Source organism: Lissotriton helveticus, chromosome 5_1 (genome assembly GCF_964261635.1).
Source record: "Lissotriton helveticus chromosome 5_1, aLisHel1.1, whole genome shotgun sequence".
Taxonomy (NCBI): Eukaryota; Metazoa; Chordata; class Amphibia; order Caudata; family Salamandridae; genus Lissotriton; species Lissotriton helveticus.
The window spans coordinates 360,428,349-360,446,295 of record NC_136065.1 but is presented as its reverse complement, the minus strand read 5'-3'; the positions used below and the strand labels follow the sequence as shown (position 1 = coordinate 360,446,295).

General features: G+C 43.7%; 1 protein-coding gene across 1 annotated transcript in view; it reads right to left on the bottom strand.

The window, feature by feature from the left end:
• Window positions 1-17,947, bottom strand: part of LOC144754552 (rho guanine nucleotide exchange factor 16-like) — a 306,705-nt gene that overhangs the window by 131,716 nt on the left and 157,042 nt on the right. The window contains exons 5-6 of the mRNA XM_078642485.1: window positions 8,531-8,587; window positions 7,025-7,185 (exon numbers count right to left, since the gene is read on the bottom strand). Coding sequence (XP_078498611.1) covers window positions 7,025-7,185; window positions 8,531-8,587 — 218 coding nt within the window. The remainder of the gene's footprint in view (window positions 1-7,024; window positions 7,186-8,530; window positions 8,588-17,947) is intronic.

The window sequence follows — 17,947 nt, the reverse complement described above, 5'->3', positions numbered from 1 at the left end:
GTTGCATGTTCGGTGGGGTGTGCCCAATGCGGTTAGAGTGGAGTATCTTGAGTGAGGGCCAGAAATGTGCTGTAACTGTGTTGTAGTGAAGTTGGTGCTGCGACCAGGCATGCTGATCTCAGAGACAGGTCTATTAGCAAGCATAGGATATACAGTTTTACAAATACGATTTTTAGCTCTTTGAGGTCCATATTTGAAGCGAAGGCTGGGAATCCCCTTCAGATGAGTAACTGAGTTTGGAAGCACGCGGTTAGGTCAAATCAAAGGATTCTTGTTGGTACTAACCAGAGGTAGAGAATTACTCAGACCCTGGTGCCCTTGAGAAGGTGAAGATTCCCTGCCAGGTCAGCCTAAGAAAAAACAAGCATTGGCAAACCAATAGGTCTTGCCTATGCAAGAGCTATTGGCTTGCCAATACGTTTTAGCCATGTTGTACACTAGCATGGCAGCTGCTCAGCATGGCTAAAAGTTAGTGGTGTGAAGGAGATTGGCATGGCGTGGAGTGTTGTTAAGAAGAGTATCTTGGATTAGTGGGGTGTTATGGAGTGGCATAGAGAGTCATGGAGTGGGGTAGAGTTGAAGAGTGGAGTTAAGTGAAGCGAATGTCATTGAGTGGCGTAAAGTGGATTGGCATAGTGTTATGGAGGGAGCCGAGTGCCATAGAGTGGAAGTGCATTGAGTGGAGTAAAGTGTCATAGAACTGAGTGGAGTAAAGTGTCATAGAACTGTGTGGAGTAGAGTGTCAGAGTGGAGTGGCATAGAGAGTGTTGCATAGAGTGGAGTAAAGTGTAGCAGAGTAGAGCAGTGTAGATCATTATAGAGTGGAGTGGCCTAGAGGGTTGTAGAGTGGAGTGGCATTGTGTAAGAGTGGAGTAGTGTGTTGTATAATAGAGTGGAGAAAAGTGGCATGGAGTGGCGAAGAGGAAGTTACGTAGGGCGTCATAAAGAGGAATAGCGTCATAGAGTGGAGTGGAATTTAATAGAGTATAGTATTTTACAGGGGAGTGTTGTAGAGTGGGGATGTGTGGCATACTGTGAGGAAGAGTAAAGTACAGTGGTGCAGATTGATTGGCATAGAGTGCAGTGGTTTAGAGTGCCCTGAATTTGAGTAAAGTGGAGTAGTAGAGTAGAGCGCTGCACAGCAGAGTGATGCAGATTAGAGTGGAGTGTTGCAGCGCAGAGTGCAGTGGCATAGGATAGATTGTTTCAGAGTACAGTGAAGTGATGCAGGGCAAATGGAGTGGAGCAGGATAGAGTGCAGAGGAGTAGAGTGGTGTATAGTAGAGAGTCATAGAGTGCAGTGGCATAGTCACAGGGTGCAGTGGAGATTCGACTGACGTAGAGTGTAGTGGTGTACAGTGCATTAACACAGAGATGAGTGGTTCAGAGTAGAGTGCAATGACAGAGTAGTGTAGACTGGCACATAATAGTGTAGAGTTGCATAGAGTGCAGTGGTGAAGAGCAGACTGTTTCAGAGTAGAGTGAAGTGGCGTAGATTGGAGTGCAGCAGGGTAGAGTAGAGTGTTGCAGAGTAGAGTAGAGTGGCCTAGACTGGAGTAGTGTAGAGTGCAGTGGTGAAGAGTGCAGTGCTTCATACTAAAGTAGAGTGCATTGGTGTAGAGTGGTTCAGAGTAGAGTACAGAGGTGTAGAGTGAAATGACGTAGAGTGCAGTGACGCGCAGTAAATTAGTGTGGCATCAATTGGCATAGAGTGCAATGGCGCAGAGTTGAGCGGCAGCGAGTTCCGTGGCAGAGAGTGTAGTTTTGCAGAGTAGAGGGTCGCAGAATGCAGTGGTATAGAGTAGAGTGGCTTAGAGTGCAGTGGCTTAGAGTACAGTGGATCAGAGTAAAGTGCCATAGAGTACAGTGGTGCAAAGTAGAATAGAGTGGTATAGAGCAGAGTGTTGCAGAGTAGTGTATAGTGGTGCACAGTGCAGTGGCAGAGTGTAATCATTTGTGTAAAGTGGCTTACAGTGCATTGGCATAGAGTTCAGTGTCGTAGAGAGGAATAAAGCAGAGTGGAATACTGTGGCATAGAGTGCAGTGGCATACAATAGATGGTTTCACTGTAGAGTGAAGCGGAATACAGTACAGTGGCACAGAGTTGAGGGCAATAGAGTGCAGTATCATAGAATGCAGTGGTGTAGAGTGGATAGAGTGCAGCAGCATAGAGTACAGTGGATCAGAGTAAAGTGCCTTAGAGTACAGTGGTGCAAAGTAGAATAGAGTGGCATAGAGTACAGTGGCATAGAGCAGACTGTTGCAGAGTAATGTATAGTGGTGTACAGTGCAGTGGTGTAGAGTGTATTCATTTTGAGTAAAGTGGCTTACAGTGCACTGGCATAGAATGCAGGGTCGTAGAGAGGAATAGAGTGGAATACAGTGGCATGGAGTGCAGTGGCATACAATAGATGGTTTCAATGTAGAGTGAAGGGGCATACAGTACAGTGGCACAGAGTTGAGTGCAATAGAGTGCAGATTCTTAGAGTGCAGTGGCGCAGGTTAGAGAGGATTGCTGGAGAGTGGATTGGTGGAGAGTGCAGTGGCATAGAGTATAGTGATGCAGAGTAGAGTGGCATAGAGTGTCATACAGAAGAGTGGCGCATAGCAGATTGCACAGGCATAGAGTAGAGTGGTGTAGAGTTCAGTGCCAGTGTGCAGTGTTGAAGAGTAGACTGTTGCAGAGTACAGTGTAGAGTAGAGTGGCGGAGAGAGCAGTGAAGTACAGTAGTGCAGAGTAGAAGAAAGTGGTGTGGAGTGGTGCAGGTTAGAGTGGAGTGGGGTAAAGTGGAGCATGCATGGTGTGGTAGCGCACTGCCATTACAAAAAACACATCTTCAAATGAAATGACAATTACCATTTGCACAGGCATACAATTTTAATGATAGAAGTATACAGCACACAAACTATAATAGGTGGAAATCTCATCACCTAGTGTATCGATTTGTTTTGATGGTATTAAAATATTTGTTTCCACCACACTTCAGGATTACCCCCAGTAACCAGCATGATTGTCACATAAATCCTCTCACTTTGAACTCAGAGAAAGAAAAGTTAACACCAAGCTCTCTCGGAAGATGGAGCCAGACATTTGACATCTGTCTTTGAATGCACAGCAAATTTGACAAGGTAACTACAAGATTTAAAGGCTTTTTTAGATAAAGGGAGTTCTCAGGAGGATACCGTAAATAAGGTTTGGAAAAGGGATGGGACAAACTCAAGTTAGACAACCTAAAATAAATAAAACCAGCAAACAGGAAGCAAGAAAATGTGAGTAACAAACCACAAAGCCAATGGTAAGGAACGGGTGGAATGCACTACCAGGGAAGCTTTCTGAATGTCCTCAAGATGTCATTAGCAAATCAGAACATAGGTTTTGTCCTAAAAAGGATGTGCAGCAGGGACGTACAGAAGTGAAGGAGAGGCATCAACAAGATTATCCAGGCTTCCGAACCAAAGACATTCAAACAGATCCCTTGCAACATGGAGAATATAGGGCAGCATGGAGACATTCAGGTCACAACTGCGTATCGGTTTATACATCCAATTCCAGATCTAATCAGAAGAGAAAAGGGTGACTAGAATTGCTCAAACCCCAGTCCTTAGCCACGTTCATGCAGATGAAAAGATGTGAGGGTAGCTGAGAATTATTTCGCAACTCAAACCCTTGTTGGGAACTTCAGAGCAGAGCTGCTTTGATGAGAAAGCCTATAAACTATGAACACCCAAGACACATGTAGAAGCATATCTAATTTACTCAGTCCACTTATACCTAGATGAGAATGGGAGGACAACCTTATAATCAACTCAATGCAGAAATCACCTGATGACGCCCAGTCCTGAAAAATGTGGAAGATTCTAGGAAATACTCAGTCCTCACTTCACGTGCTGGTCGACTCAGATGAGGTGGGTGAGAGCCCACTGGGGATAACCAGTGATACAACTGCCCAGATGAGACACCAGCCAGCTGAAACTTAGCCAAAGTACCAAATGCAGCCATACAAAGTCGATATATCACTTTGACACTTTGAAAATGATTTTCACAAGTATTGCACAGAGACAACGTTATGGCATTTCAAAAGAAAATTGCAGGAACCCAATGCAGGTCCATGGTGCCAAAGAGATTGGGTTAGAGTGATATTGCCTTTCGGGCTGTACGACTGGCACCTCACAGGTGACAAGCAAAGGATAGACAAGACTGTAAAGGTGGCATGCTCCCATGCCCCTTAGCCATATCCTTAATTTATCAGGGAGTCAGACTCAATCTTGGTCTATAAACAAAATATTTATGGGAGGAAATAGCAACATGCTCCATTATTACCCATTCTGGCGAAACACACCTCACCTCTATCACCGAATCAAATGTCAAAGATGCCTTACAACATCAGTCACGTTCCTTATCAGGCTGGTTTTCCCAGCCCGCTTTATCGAGGTCAATGGACTCTATTTGTAAATCAAGTCAATGGTGGGAATTCTAAGAGTTTAACCTTTTCAGAAAGGTTTAGCCAGTGCTTTATATCGACCGGTACTGTCCGGTACAGAGTACGAGCACTTTTTTATTTAGAGATGGCGAGTACCAGCACTTCTCAAGAGAAATGTAATACTTTTAATTGGCGAGTACAGGCACTTCTCAGAAACAAGTAGGTACTCTGATACAGAGTACCTTCCACTTCTATTTTTACATTTCTAGCTCTGAAAGTGACACTCTTCGATCTCCAGTCAGTCGTGAAACTACTAGATGAAAGAATAATGCACAGCTTGAGAGAAAGCTTTTCAAACTGCAAAACTACTGTCACAGATAAGTAACTATTTTGTTTTCAGCAGTGATGCTGGCGAACCTTAAATTGATGAGCTGTAAATACGGACTGTGAATTGTTAAAGCAAAGAAGATGTACCCGACGCCTACAGAAAAGTTCATACGTTCATCACCCGAGAACATTTAATAACAAAACAAAATGACCAAATTATGCATTTTAAAATACAATTTTCATATAAATAAAACATAATACGTTTTTAAAGTGCACTCAGGAAAAATTACAATACAATACCGTATTAATGTACCAACTAAACCTGGTTGTCTCTGTGAGATGATCCATCCCAAGAAAACTTTGAACAAATATATAGCTATATGTATTACAGGCAGTACAAAAAATGTGGTTATACAACGTCAAATAACCTATAATTGTTTTAAAGGTAGCATCTTTCTTCACTTCATTTCTCAATTGTATGTCATGTGCTATGACTAAAATTGAGAACCTACTTGGAAGAGACCAGTTGTAAAAATCAATCGATACAAATCTCACAAACAACAATCACAAACTGTAGACAGAAGAGGTATGCATTCCTTACAATCTCATAGAAAAGCAAAGATATGTTTAGTTCCAAGGAGCTTAAAGACTTAGAATACAGGACAGAGCCTCGGACAGGAGTAGTGATAATGCGACAAAATCCTTATTAAAATAGGAGGAAATGAGTCAAAAAATTACAGTAACAGCAGCAAGTGGCCAATGACACCAGAGAAATGAAATCAGCATCATATATTTTGGAAATGTAGTAATCCAGTCTGCAAACAGCATGTCAGTAACTGGAAATACTCATTTTCTCTATCAACTACAGGTGTTTCCATACAAAATCTTGCAATTTCCATACAAAATGCAATTTTTGTCAAGAAAATCCCAGCTTTCCAGTTTTAGTAAAACACATTTAGCTTTTAAGTATCAGCGTGCCATTTTCAGCAAGTAGTAACATGTGATGTTGCCAAATATGGCAAGATTTGTTTCAACCTACATATTGTCATGAGGTGCTTGGCATGAACAGTCTATGCAGTGTTTTAACCTTTATGACAGGATGGCCAAAAGGGCATCAAGAATACCCATGTCAAGATTGGCTATTGTTAGGTTAGGGCATCCATTATGTGATGGATGGGACCCATAACAGCAAGAAGACCCATAATAGGCAAATAATTATCACCACTGGGCTAGGTCTACATATGAGGTCTCCTGCCAGGGCAGGAGTTGGTACCATCATATCAGGAATGCTCAAATATTGCAAGGTATGACCAACATTATGCTTAGGGTGACATAATGCTAATAGGGGGTGGCATCATGCCAAGGAAAGCCACATTATGCCATGATTTACCACCATTATGCTACAGGCCAGCATTAAACAAGCAATGGGTGCCATCATGCCAAGCATGACCAAACAATTCTACCCATAACATTCATTGTCACATTACCTGCATTATTTCCCAGGTTGCAGCCCCATGCCAAGGATTCCCACAATAGAAGCAGAAATATCACCATTATGAAAAAGCCGAAATTGCTCAAAGGATTGGCACCATCACACCAGCGAATATCTTGTAACATAGAGACCGTCAAAGGGCAGCCACAGGATTTCTGGAAACCATACTGCCAGAGCCAACATTATGCCAGGGGTGGGCACCCACATGTCAAGGATGGCCACTGTATGGCAGTTATTGCAACAAATATGCTTGGGGCAGGCCTCATGTCCCCGGTGATCCCTTGGCTTTAATTGCAATCCTGCTCAGGCCTCTGCAGCCCACCAGTCTAACTCCTAGAACCCACACTCTTGCATGGCCCCTACTGCACTAAGATACATTGTGGGTGACAGTAAATGGCCTGTAATAGAACCAATTCCATTGGGGCTAGATGGCCCTTGACTGTACGGCAGGCCCACTGTTGAAGGTAGGGGAATGAGAATTTTGGAAGGGAGTTTGTGGGTTAAATATGCACCAAGAACATAGTTTTGAAGTAAGAGACTTAACTGGTACCTCTCAATTAGATCAGTCTCTAGTCTTCTTGGTGAGCCTGATTTCCAGATACCCCCCATCTCCAACAAAATCTTTTTAACTCATGTCAACTCTACTTACACTAAACAAATTCAAACACCAACGCCTTGATGTTGCCATGGCCTTAGAAACCCCCAAAAGATAACCGAATTCACTTGGAACTAGGAAGCAGTTCAATGTGTACATTTTCTTCTTTCAGTCTGAGATGGGCTTTACCTCTTGCTGATCTCCAAGATGTCCCCAATGTTAGAGAAGAGGTGATGATGGTCGGTAGTGTTCATGGTCTCTTTGAGTTCCTCAGATTTACGGAAGAAGCGCACCAAGATGTCAAGGCTGTGTAGGTAGGAATACTCAGAGGTGATGATTTCAAAAATGGCCTTTGAAATAGGAGAAAGTTGTTAACTTGTTAGTAATGAAGGTTCATTTTAAAAGGGTACTTTAGTCCTGCCTTGTCTGAAGCATCTTTTTTCAAGCCTTTGGAAGGGATAAACTTCAAGAGAGTCCAGTCACAGACAGACTTCCTTTCCACATTCAATATGCAATTCTTTCTGCTTCAGATATAACAAAAGGAATGCTATCAAAGATGTTGAATTTGACCACAATAAGCAGCTTCACACACTAGGGTTCCTCGCGGTCTTGGTCACTGTTGGCATCCTGCCGTGGCTTCTTTAGAGCATTCCCCTTCAGATATCTCATACATAAAGAATGACCTACAGCTAGGCCTCAAGGCCTCCTATGCATATGTCCACTGAAACCCTCAGTAAAGCATATCCCATCCACCTCCTCATCACAAACTTATGTCTAGCTACTAAATTAAATGTCTAGTCCAGATGGGCCTAAATCTTGTGGAATACACAACCTTCCCCACATTCCCTGCAGTCGGAATCCTAAATAGTCTTATTTACCTAAGGAATGCAAAGATAGTATGATTCCAAAGAGACTAAGTCAATGTTGTGGAGTGATTAGCATCAGGCAATAAAGTGAATGTTTTTTTTTTAATGAAAGTGTCATCACTTCTGAAAGAGTGTCAGTGATGATGAACTCACCTGGACGAGAGACAATATCAGTTATTATCAATTTCAGAGCCTTTCCCTATGTGACATTATTCATTTGTATATTTTGAAGCAGACAAGAAAGCCTACTCTGTGGCTATGAACCCTGGTATTGTGCTCTTTAGGTGAGTGGAAAATGTGGTGTCATACGTTTACTATCTAACCCACTTCCCACAGACACTTTCCATTCCACAGCGCAATAAATTATTAAAAAGCACTGGATGTTTGGCATCTGTCCTGCTGTGGACACTGACCTGGAAACAGGTAAAATGCTAACAAGTAATTGTGGGGGGATAAATTGAGACACTTTAAAACATCAAAACACAACTAGATTAGTCTTAAACCATTCTTCACTAGGCTACCTGCTAAAATAAAGACACGTGGCATTAGACCCCTTAGGAAGATATCAAAAAGGGCACTCTCACCTGATGCTACAGGAAATTTAGCAACATTGTAGTGGGTGGGTTGGACAATGCTACCAAGCTCATGAAAATTTGAAACAAGGCACACCTACCATAACCATCTTTAAAATAAATCTACTGTTTGGAGCTGCTAAGTAAGCTTTTATTTGATGACTGTCAAATTAATTGTGTTGTGACTATCCTCCAGTTCACAGGAACAGCCAGATAACACAAAATGAAACAGTTCTGGAAGATCATGTAATGGGTACCTCTTGTCTTTTCCGTTCCACAGGAGCAATGATGTCCAGAAGGCCAGACTCCTGCACCTGAATGGGTATACAAATAACATTTGTGGTACATGATATGCAAAAATTGTTCTCAGACACTTAATACTTAGCCATAACGTTAGGAACATGTTTTTTAACACGATATAAAGAAAGTTAAGAAATAAAATGCAAACTCATCCAACTCGCCAACAGCGAAGCATTTTTTCTTATCAATGTATTTAAATACTGCACAAAATGCAGTTTTTTTTATTCAAACACAAAAAAATAAGTCGTCAAGTTGGATAAACACAAGACCACAACTCAACTTTAAATGACACCATCTCAATCATATGTAGATTCATGAAGCAGATTATTAACTATATTTTCCACTGTTCCACAGGTCGACAACTTATTTATAAATGTATAGTGACTTCCATTTTCCGTGCATGAGTGACTGGGCAAAACATTTGCAAATTTGGCATTTTCAATCATCGACAGAAGGGAAGCCAGGATATCCAAGCCTATGAGAGATCAGAACTTCCCTGTAATACACAATTAAACTCAAGTGATTTTATTTTCATCTTACTGTTCAGAAATCGGGTGTCTTGCACCAGGATGTACTACCCTAATCTCCTCTGATGAGCTGAGACCAAATGAGAGTGAACCTCGTGCCAGAAGTTGTGGACTTATGCACATGGGGCGTTTCACTGGAATGGCAAATTCGTATGTGATTTTCTGGTACAGCACGAATTACAATTTGCCAATCTAATTGCTTAATGACTCTGGGCTTTATTTACAGGTGGGCGGATCCGGGACAACAGCCATAAATTTGTGAATGTCTTGTCCACCATATTAAGGGTGCACTGATGTCAACCACACTCTAACATCTGCAGACGGGACATTCTGCCTCTTTGTGGTAAAATGTTAAGGTAAATCTAGTACTTGTATAGTGCACGAATCACCCCCGAAGGAGTATCTCGGCGCTGGGGGCGGTTGGGAAGATTAAGCGAGCTGCCGGAGCCAGGGATCGAACCATGATCCCCAGCGTCCAGCGTCAGTCGCCCTGGCCGCGGAGCCACACCTCTTCCCTAGAAGTCTCCTAGTCCACCAAACTCTAGATACGGTCTTTTTGTCAGTATAGTCAGCTTGTTATTTAGAAACCGATCGACACTGATGGGCTGATACATTAGACCCGCAATGTCTAATAAAAAAGGCAGTATCTCTTAAGTCCAGAACAGCAAATGTTGAAGTTTCTTTTTCTCGTTAGTGTTCTAACAGAAGTGGCACTGTAAGGAAATTATGGGCAAGGGAATACAGACATGTGGCATTCCTCCATAACTTATGTCCTGAGCATAATGAACATTAGTATGTATGGTATTTTGTCAATAATATACATGTACATTGCCGGAAGGCAATATGTCCGAGATGGGGACGGAGAAGAAATATACTAAAAAGTGGTCTCCATTACTAGACATAGTAGAGGCGGACAGATTTTAAAAGTGTTATGATCAGGGTCACTGGAATTATGCAGGACACCACCAAATTATGCAGCAGGGTTGATTAAATTATGCAGCAAGAAAAGAATACAATATGCCTCACAATGTGACACATTTTTTGATAGGATTACTTCTTTTTTTGAAAATTTTACACATGATTATGCAGCTTGGAGAAAAGATTTTACTCTCCAGATGCTTCGCAAGATCTTCAGGTGACTCCCAGTCAACACCAGAAGAACAGTCACACAGGCCCTCGTCAGAAGCAGGCTGGCCGACAGAAACGCACTTTACGTAGGTATAACAGCAAGCCTCCTGAAGAGACTTCAGACAATACCGAACGCAGCAGCAAGACTCATCCTCGACCTGCCCAGAAAGACCCATATCACACACCACCTCAGGACACTATACTGGCTCCTGATACAGAAGAGATGCCAGTTCAAGAGGCTAACCCATACTTACAAAGCCCTACAAAATGAAGCACCATCATACCTCATTAAATGACTGACCTTCCATCAACCAACCAGACACCAGTGGTCTGCTTCCAGCTTTTTCGCAAATACCCCCAGATCCGTCAAACCAACAGCGGAGGGCACTCCTTCTCGCACCAGGTAGCCAAGACATGGAACGTCCTTCCCCTGCACCTAAGGATGGGCCCATTGCTCCAGCAATTCTGGAGAGAACTCAAGACCTTGGCCTTCGAATGAAATACGACCATAACCTCGAGACCCTGATGGGTGATTTACAGAGTTCTATAAATGTCTGATGAATTGATTTAATTAGTACCAGTTTAACAACTAAAAACAGAAATTAGCAACTGAAGATGACCAGTTAACATTTGTGAAGACCCTTCCACTGTGGGTGAACAGGTCATCACAGTTTTAGTACCTGTAGATCAGTTTGCACTAGAAACTGTTGTTTTTTTTAATCCGAAAACTATGCAGCAGATGATGGATTATGGAGCATTTGCATAAAATCCACAACTATGCACAGAAAGCCACGTCCGCAGAATTGCAGAATTCCAGTAGCCATAGTTATGATGAAAGGCAGACACAACTGGAGTGGTTCTGAGTAGAGTATATTTGCATAAAGTGCAGTGACGCAGAGTGGAGTAACCCAAAATAGAGTGTAGCGGTGTGGTGCAGAGAAGAATGGAGTATGCATGGTGTAGTAGCGCACTGCCATTACAGACAACAAATTTTCAATTGAAATGACCTTTACATTTGCACAGACATACAGTTTAACTACTAAAAGTATGCAGAGCACAAACTATAATGTGTGGAAATTCATCACCTAGTGTATTGACTTGTTTTGAGGATATTCAAATATTTGTTTTCACCACACTTCAGAACTACAAAAAAAATGCGTTTTCGTTGTGCTTTCCTAATTCTGATATATTCTGAAATATCTACTGTTTTCATTTACAGGCATTTACATTTTGTTGTGCGCTAGAAAAAAGCCATTCCTTCCAAAGCAAGATTGTCACATAATTCCTCTCACTTTGAAGCAAACCTGGAGCTCCCTCAGAAGACTAGCCTAAAATTGGACCTCTGTCCTTGAATGCACAGCAAACGTGACAAGATAAGAACAAGATTTAAATTCCTGTTTACAGAAAGAGAGCACTGTGGAAGATACCGTAAACGGGGTACGCTCCACAGGAGGGGCAAACTCAAGGTGGTCAGCCTAAAATAAATAAAGCCAGCAAAACTGAAAGCAAGCAAATGGGAGTTACAAAGCCAATGGTGAGCAATGGGTTTAATGCATTCCGAGGGAAGCTTTCCGACTGTCCCCAAGATGTCTTCAGCAAACCAGACAGCTGCGTAGTCTGGTAGGCTTCAACCTAAATAAGGACTTTCCATTTTGGCTGTGCTAATCGCACAGTTAGAGCAGTCTTCCTGCACCCCTACATTGGTGGGAGCGGCTACTAAGTGCTTATGCAGCTTCTGAGCATTGAGCCACCATCCTGCTCTCACAAACTCTGTGGGCGGCAGGTATCAACCCATCTGTGGATTTAGCCGACAATCTTGAGGTTTCTAGTTGGCAAGAAAGATCCTAAATCAGCCTAGTCTCCCTACAGTTGGCATTTCATATAACATACATGTGTATTTGCAAAGCGTGCATTCACCCAAGGGTATCTTGGCGCAGAATAACAGATGTTTACTATTATCCAACTCAATAGTACTCAATCAAAAATCTTTATTTGACCAGTACACTGGCCATGAAAGCAAATGAAATACATTTTTAAAAAACACATTAAATGACAGCATATCAGCATCACAATAGATGTTAATGGCACTCATTTTAATGGCTTCAGAAGGATGAAAGGCTGAGTGGAATCGCTGGGATTTGAACCTGTGACCATGCGGCGAACAAAGGTCCCTGAGGTGGATGCATTAGTCCACTGAGCCACCAGACTGGGCTTCCAAGCAAATCACGGTCATCCATGCCAAAGGTTGCTGATGTTTTCAGTACTACTTCCAATGTCTGGAATTACATATACTATGTGTAGTGGATCAAACACCACCCGGAGTGCAGACTGTTATAGGCTAATCTCAGTACTTGCTTTACTGTGCCTCAGCAGACGTCCAGACACTACTATATAAAGGACGCAACGAGCATCAAGAGGCTACCAGAGAACCATCTGTCAATGATCATTGCTACCTTGTTGGTTCCCAGTAATCTGTCAGTAAACATCAAAGTCCACTGTGTTTTTAATGCTCTTTTAAGCATGGGAGAAACCTGGGGTATTAGGAAGGCGAAATAATTCTTACCTGCAAGGTGGATTTAAACATTTGCAGAATATAACTAGAAATACGTAACAGAAATGGGACTGATGGATGCAAACTTTGGCTTCAATTTGATTTTTTTTATGTCAATAACGCCCTGTTTAGTTGGTACAGCCACAGAGTAGATCTCCGATTTCTCACCTATTGACAAATTTCCAAACGTGGATGTCGGTTCACCAAAATGCCTGGGGTAGCGGACGCGACATCGCACACCCTTTGACCTTCACTTTCACCCACACACACATAAACACACACTCTCACATAAACACACACTCGCCCACAAGCACACACACAATATAAATTTGAAAGCTTTTTTTTACTTATCTCAGCTGCCACGGAAAGTCTTGTTCCAGATAACTGTATACACTAATAGTGAATGTGCTATTATTCACTATTAGTTTAATAAAAAGTTGACACAAAACAAAGAGTCGAGCCCAAACCATAAGGACGAGCCGCTGCTGTGTTCCTGGGACTGAATTTGTCACACTAGAGACAAGGGGTCAGAAAAGCAGTGCCAGGGGTAGCAATGGGCAAAGCAGGGGTTGTAGCTGCGACCTCTGGCGACTCCTAAATGTCATCTATGTTTCCAACTCTAACGATTAGAGAGTGTCTAAGCAGGTGAACGCCGTCTCCTCCTCCTGCTACAACACCCTACGCATGCTCCTCACGATCTACAAGTGAATCTCGACCGAAATAAGAGCCAGCATTTACAATGCAATGGTTTCGCCTTTTGAAAAGTTTGAGCTATTAGCATTGTAAATGACCATTTTTATTTATGTGTTGGTTTTGAAAATAAATAAATAAATGGCATTGCCATTTACAATGCCAATAGCTTAATCTCTCGCAAATGCGAGACCTATAGCATTTGCAATGCAATAGGTCGCGTATTTACGCGAGTTTGAGCTAATGATATTGCAGATAACAATGCGTTTTATTTATGTTTCAAAAACCAAAACATAAATAAAAGGTCTCTCACACTGCTGTCTCTCACACATTGCTGCCTCTCACACACCATGCTCTCCCACACACCCTGCTCTCCCTAGAAGACTCACACTGCTGTCTCTCTCACACTGCTGCGCTCTCACACTGCTGTCTCTCCCACACACACACATGCAGAGACCGACACACACAGCCACACACATACAGAGAGCCACACACACACAGCCACACACATACATACAGAGAGCCACACACACAGCCACACACATACATACAGAGAGCCACACACACACAGCCACACACACAGTAGCTAAACCCTGACCAGCAGCTAACCCCTGCACAGCAGCTGAGCTACCCCCTGCATACTAGAGCGAGGCAGGTGCAACGCAAGAGCGGAGCCTTTGTTTTCACCACCTCTGTTTCCACACAAGTCTGCAGAGCACGACTGGTGCCCTGATCACTTTAGCACAGTAGCTCAAATCTGCACAGCAGCTCTCCTCTGCATAGCAGCTAAACTCTGCACAGCAGGGCGAGGCAGGTGCAGCACAAGGCTACGGCACTCATTTCCACTCAAACACCCCATCTATTTCTACACAAGTGTGCCATGCACTGCCGTCTTCCTATCCCTATCTGACAGCAACATAGCATCACTCCACCATCAATAGTTCACCCCACATTCTGGAGGCAGCTGGCTGCAAGGCTGATTAGTGCTTTATGGTGGTCGACGCTAGCCCCACACAAAGACGCCTCCAATGTGTCCACGGACATACCCCAGCCCTTATGACAGTGCACGTCGCGGATGGGCGGGGAAAACTGCAGCTGGTGCAGAAATAGTTCATCAGAGTCCCAGGAGCTCTGGTGATAAGATGGTCCGTGCTTAATAGTGAGCATTGCTGCAAAGGACGGCATCCCGGGACCCTTAGAGTAGCAGTTAACCCCCTCAGTACACATGGAGGCTTGGATGGAGAGCCCGTGCTGGTACGTCAGTGCCTGGGGGTGGGTAAGGTGGGTTTAAGGTGATCGGCACTGTTTTCACACCAGCACGCACCTATAATGTATGGCTACCTCAGGACCACACACACAAGTTAACACCTTTAACACACAGCAAGGCTGTGCCGGAGAGCCCCTGCTGGTGCCTCACTAGTTTACCAGATCCCCAGGGGCCTGGAGACACGGTGGTCTGTGGCTGAGAGAGGCTGGCCATGTCTTCATAAACACTTGAAGGTGGATCGAAAAAGTGCAAGTTGAACAACTTGGGAAACTTTAAGAGTGAACATCAAAACACATTTACTCCAGCAGACTCTCCTTTTCGGTATTTGCATTCTTTACCATATATCATTATCATGAAGTTATAGTTTCCTTTGAGCGCAGCCTAAAGCTTTAATTTTTTTCCTATGTATGCATCCAGCCATTACTTTATGCTCAAACCCATGAGCCGATTAGCTGTCCATGTTGAAATGGTGGTTTACCTATTTTAGGGAATATCAGAATACCTAATTTACCCCACATGCAAATAACGCTTCTTTCTGCGTTTTGCATCCTCCACTGGCGTCCTATTTCAATATGACTCCTCTGTATGCCCCAATACCTGCATGAAAAACTACCTTTTTTTCCTTTATTTCAAATGGCCATCTCCTTTCTTCCGAAACTCTTCATACCTTCTCTCTAAACACAACATCCTTTAAGTAACATGCATCACTACTTTAATATTTAAAACTACATTTCTGCAAATTACCTTCACTTCATCCCAAATTTTAATCAGCTATTCTTTTTTTAAAGTAATACCTGCAACCTAACAATAGTCGATCTCTACCATGTCATCTATTAATCCCAACAACCATCTGAATGAACTCCCATACCCTCGGCTTCCACTCATGATCACACCTAACTGATATTAATTGAATTCACAAAGAAACTGAAGTAAATGCATGGAAAGGTTTTATTGAAAGCACAAGCCTAATCCCAATAGGCACTAAATTGCACCTGAGAGAACAAATAAGGAGTATAGAGGGAAAAGAAAACTAGGACGCCCTCCACTCAGTAAATCGCCAAATACAAATGTCCTAGTGTTCAAGGCAGTTCTCGTCAAATGATCTACAGACATCACTAGTTATAAGTTTGTTGATCAGAGTTGGGCTTCCTTTTTTTAATAACGGCAGTAGACTGAGACATCCCCTACTCTAAATCTTTGTAAGAAGAGAGGTTTGTTGTAATTCATGTACAACTAGTGATGTCTGTAGATCATTAGACGAGAACTGCCTTGAACACTAGGACATTTGTATTTTGGCGACTAAATTGCACCTAACTTTGGGCTTCAGAATAGCGTGTTGATCCAGTAAAGCGCTTCTTCGCCTCGTAAGGGATAGTAAGCGCGATGCAAATTCAATTATAATACAATCATGTTATGGATCGGCCCCCCATGAACGGAAATGCTGGCAGAGTTAAAACACGGGCCGGTATATGTAACAACCACAGAAACTACGTAAAACTGCACTGATCTTAATGCGACAGTACTCTTTTAAACACAAGTTAAAAAGATTACAGTTCTGCTCTGCCACATTATTACAATTTCGCTAAAATCCACAAACCTAAAATGAGTCTCTCCCCCACATCTACATCCATCCACCCATACTCACGCCGACGCTGAACAATGTAATCACTATGTGTTAATTCATCCATCTGTACATTCACTCCCATCCACCCAACTGCAACCGCATATTGATAACCCCGGATACATCCAATAATCCATCAGCCTATGTGCGATGTTTGTGGCGTATAGTAGCGGTGGCATTGGTTGAACGCGTTTGCACCGGCACATCTCCATACTGTTATGATTGCGCTTTCAACAATGATATGCACTATATGTCGGTCAGCGCGTACGGACCCTGCTAATGTTACCTCCTGTCTGGTACTTACACGGACGGTCCGTGGGTTCCACGCACTATCTGTTCCTGTGTTAGCACTTCCGCATCGCATCACAAACACCACCTCTGACCATACTCCAGGACTAGTCTGGAAATAGGAGGTACTGTTACTGTAAAGTGTGTAAGGTAACCTACCATTGGAACATTGGTTCTCAGCCAATCCTAGCTCACCGCACAGAATTCCGAAGCGTGGATTGGCTGTGGCGTGTATCTATACCTCTTAGTGTACTCTAGTCGTACTCACACAGTCGGCAAATTTCTCCAAGTAAGGGGGCCTGCTGTGCTTGGTGGGCGGGGGACGAGGAAGTGGAGCGGGGCAGAATTGACCCCCGGGGCCCGGGTGCTGAGCATGAGCGATGGTTGTATGTCCGTCAACAGTCTCCAGCTCCCCATGGTGGCCGCTCTGTAAGTAACTGACAGCCCCCCATGGTTATTAGGGCACACCTCTTACATAGCTGTAAAGGTTCCAAAGTCCGTGCCTAATAGTCCAGGTATTTGTGTGCATCGCTGCCCCCCCGCTTCTTTAATTACTGTCTGTGGCATTCCGGCCAGAAGAGGGGAAAGAAAGGCTCGGGCCCTGCGAGCTCCGCGCCCGGTGCTCAGCTCGAGTCGCACGCCATCCCCCGAACAGGAAAATGAAAACTTGAGCCGGCTTCCTTTAAAAAAATCTGAACATCGCACAGCGAGCCGGCCTCCCTGGGAGAGGCTCCAAGAGGAATTACCCACAGCAGCCGCCACCGGCATAGTTTTCGTGACGTCGTCCGGCTGGCGGAGCTGGACCAGGAGGACTGTCGGGAAAGCAAGGGATGTGGTTAGAGGATGCTACGAGGATGGGCCCCAGCGTCCCATGCTACTCATGCCCGCAGTGCGCACAGATCGGGGCCAGCAATGTCGAACTAATACTAATAACGACAAATAAATGTGACTTTTCACTTACACACAATGACCACTTCCATGTAGATCGACCCGCCCGCCCCAGCTCCACGAAAAAATGGCGGCCGCATTGCCGAGAAAAAAAATAATTACCAACCGCCCACCGCTGCATGACGTTTTCAAAAAATCGGCGGAACGCCCACCAATCGCCTCGGGAAATGACGGACAGTTCTCTCTTCCAATGGCTAGCCTCCATTTATGGAGCTAGCCAATGGAAGAGAGAGGCGGAACTAAGGCCACACTGTTCTAACATAAGATTTCGCCTGCGCGAAAGGCTGCTGCGCAGCTTTCGACAGGCGAAACCTAAAAACGGTTACACAGGCCCTCGTCAGCAGCAGAGTGGAC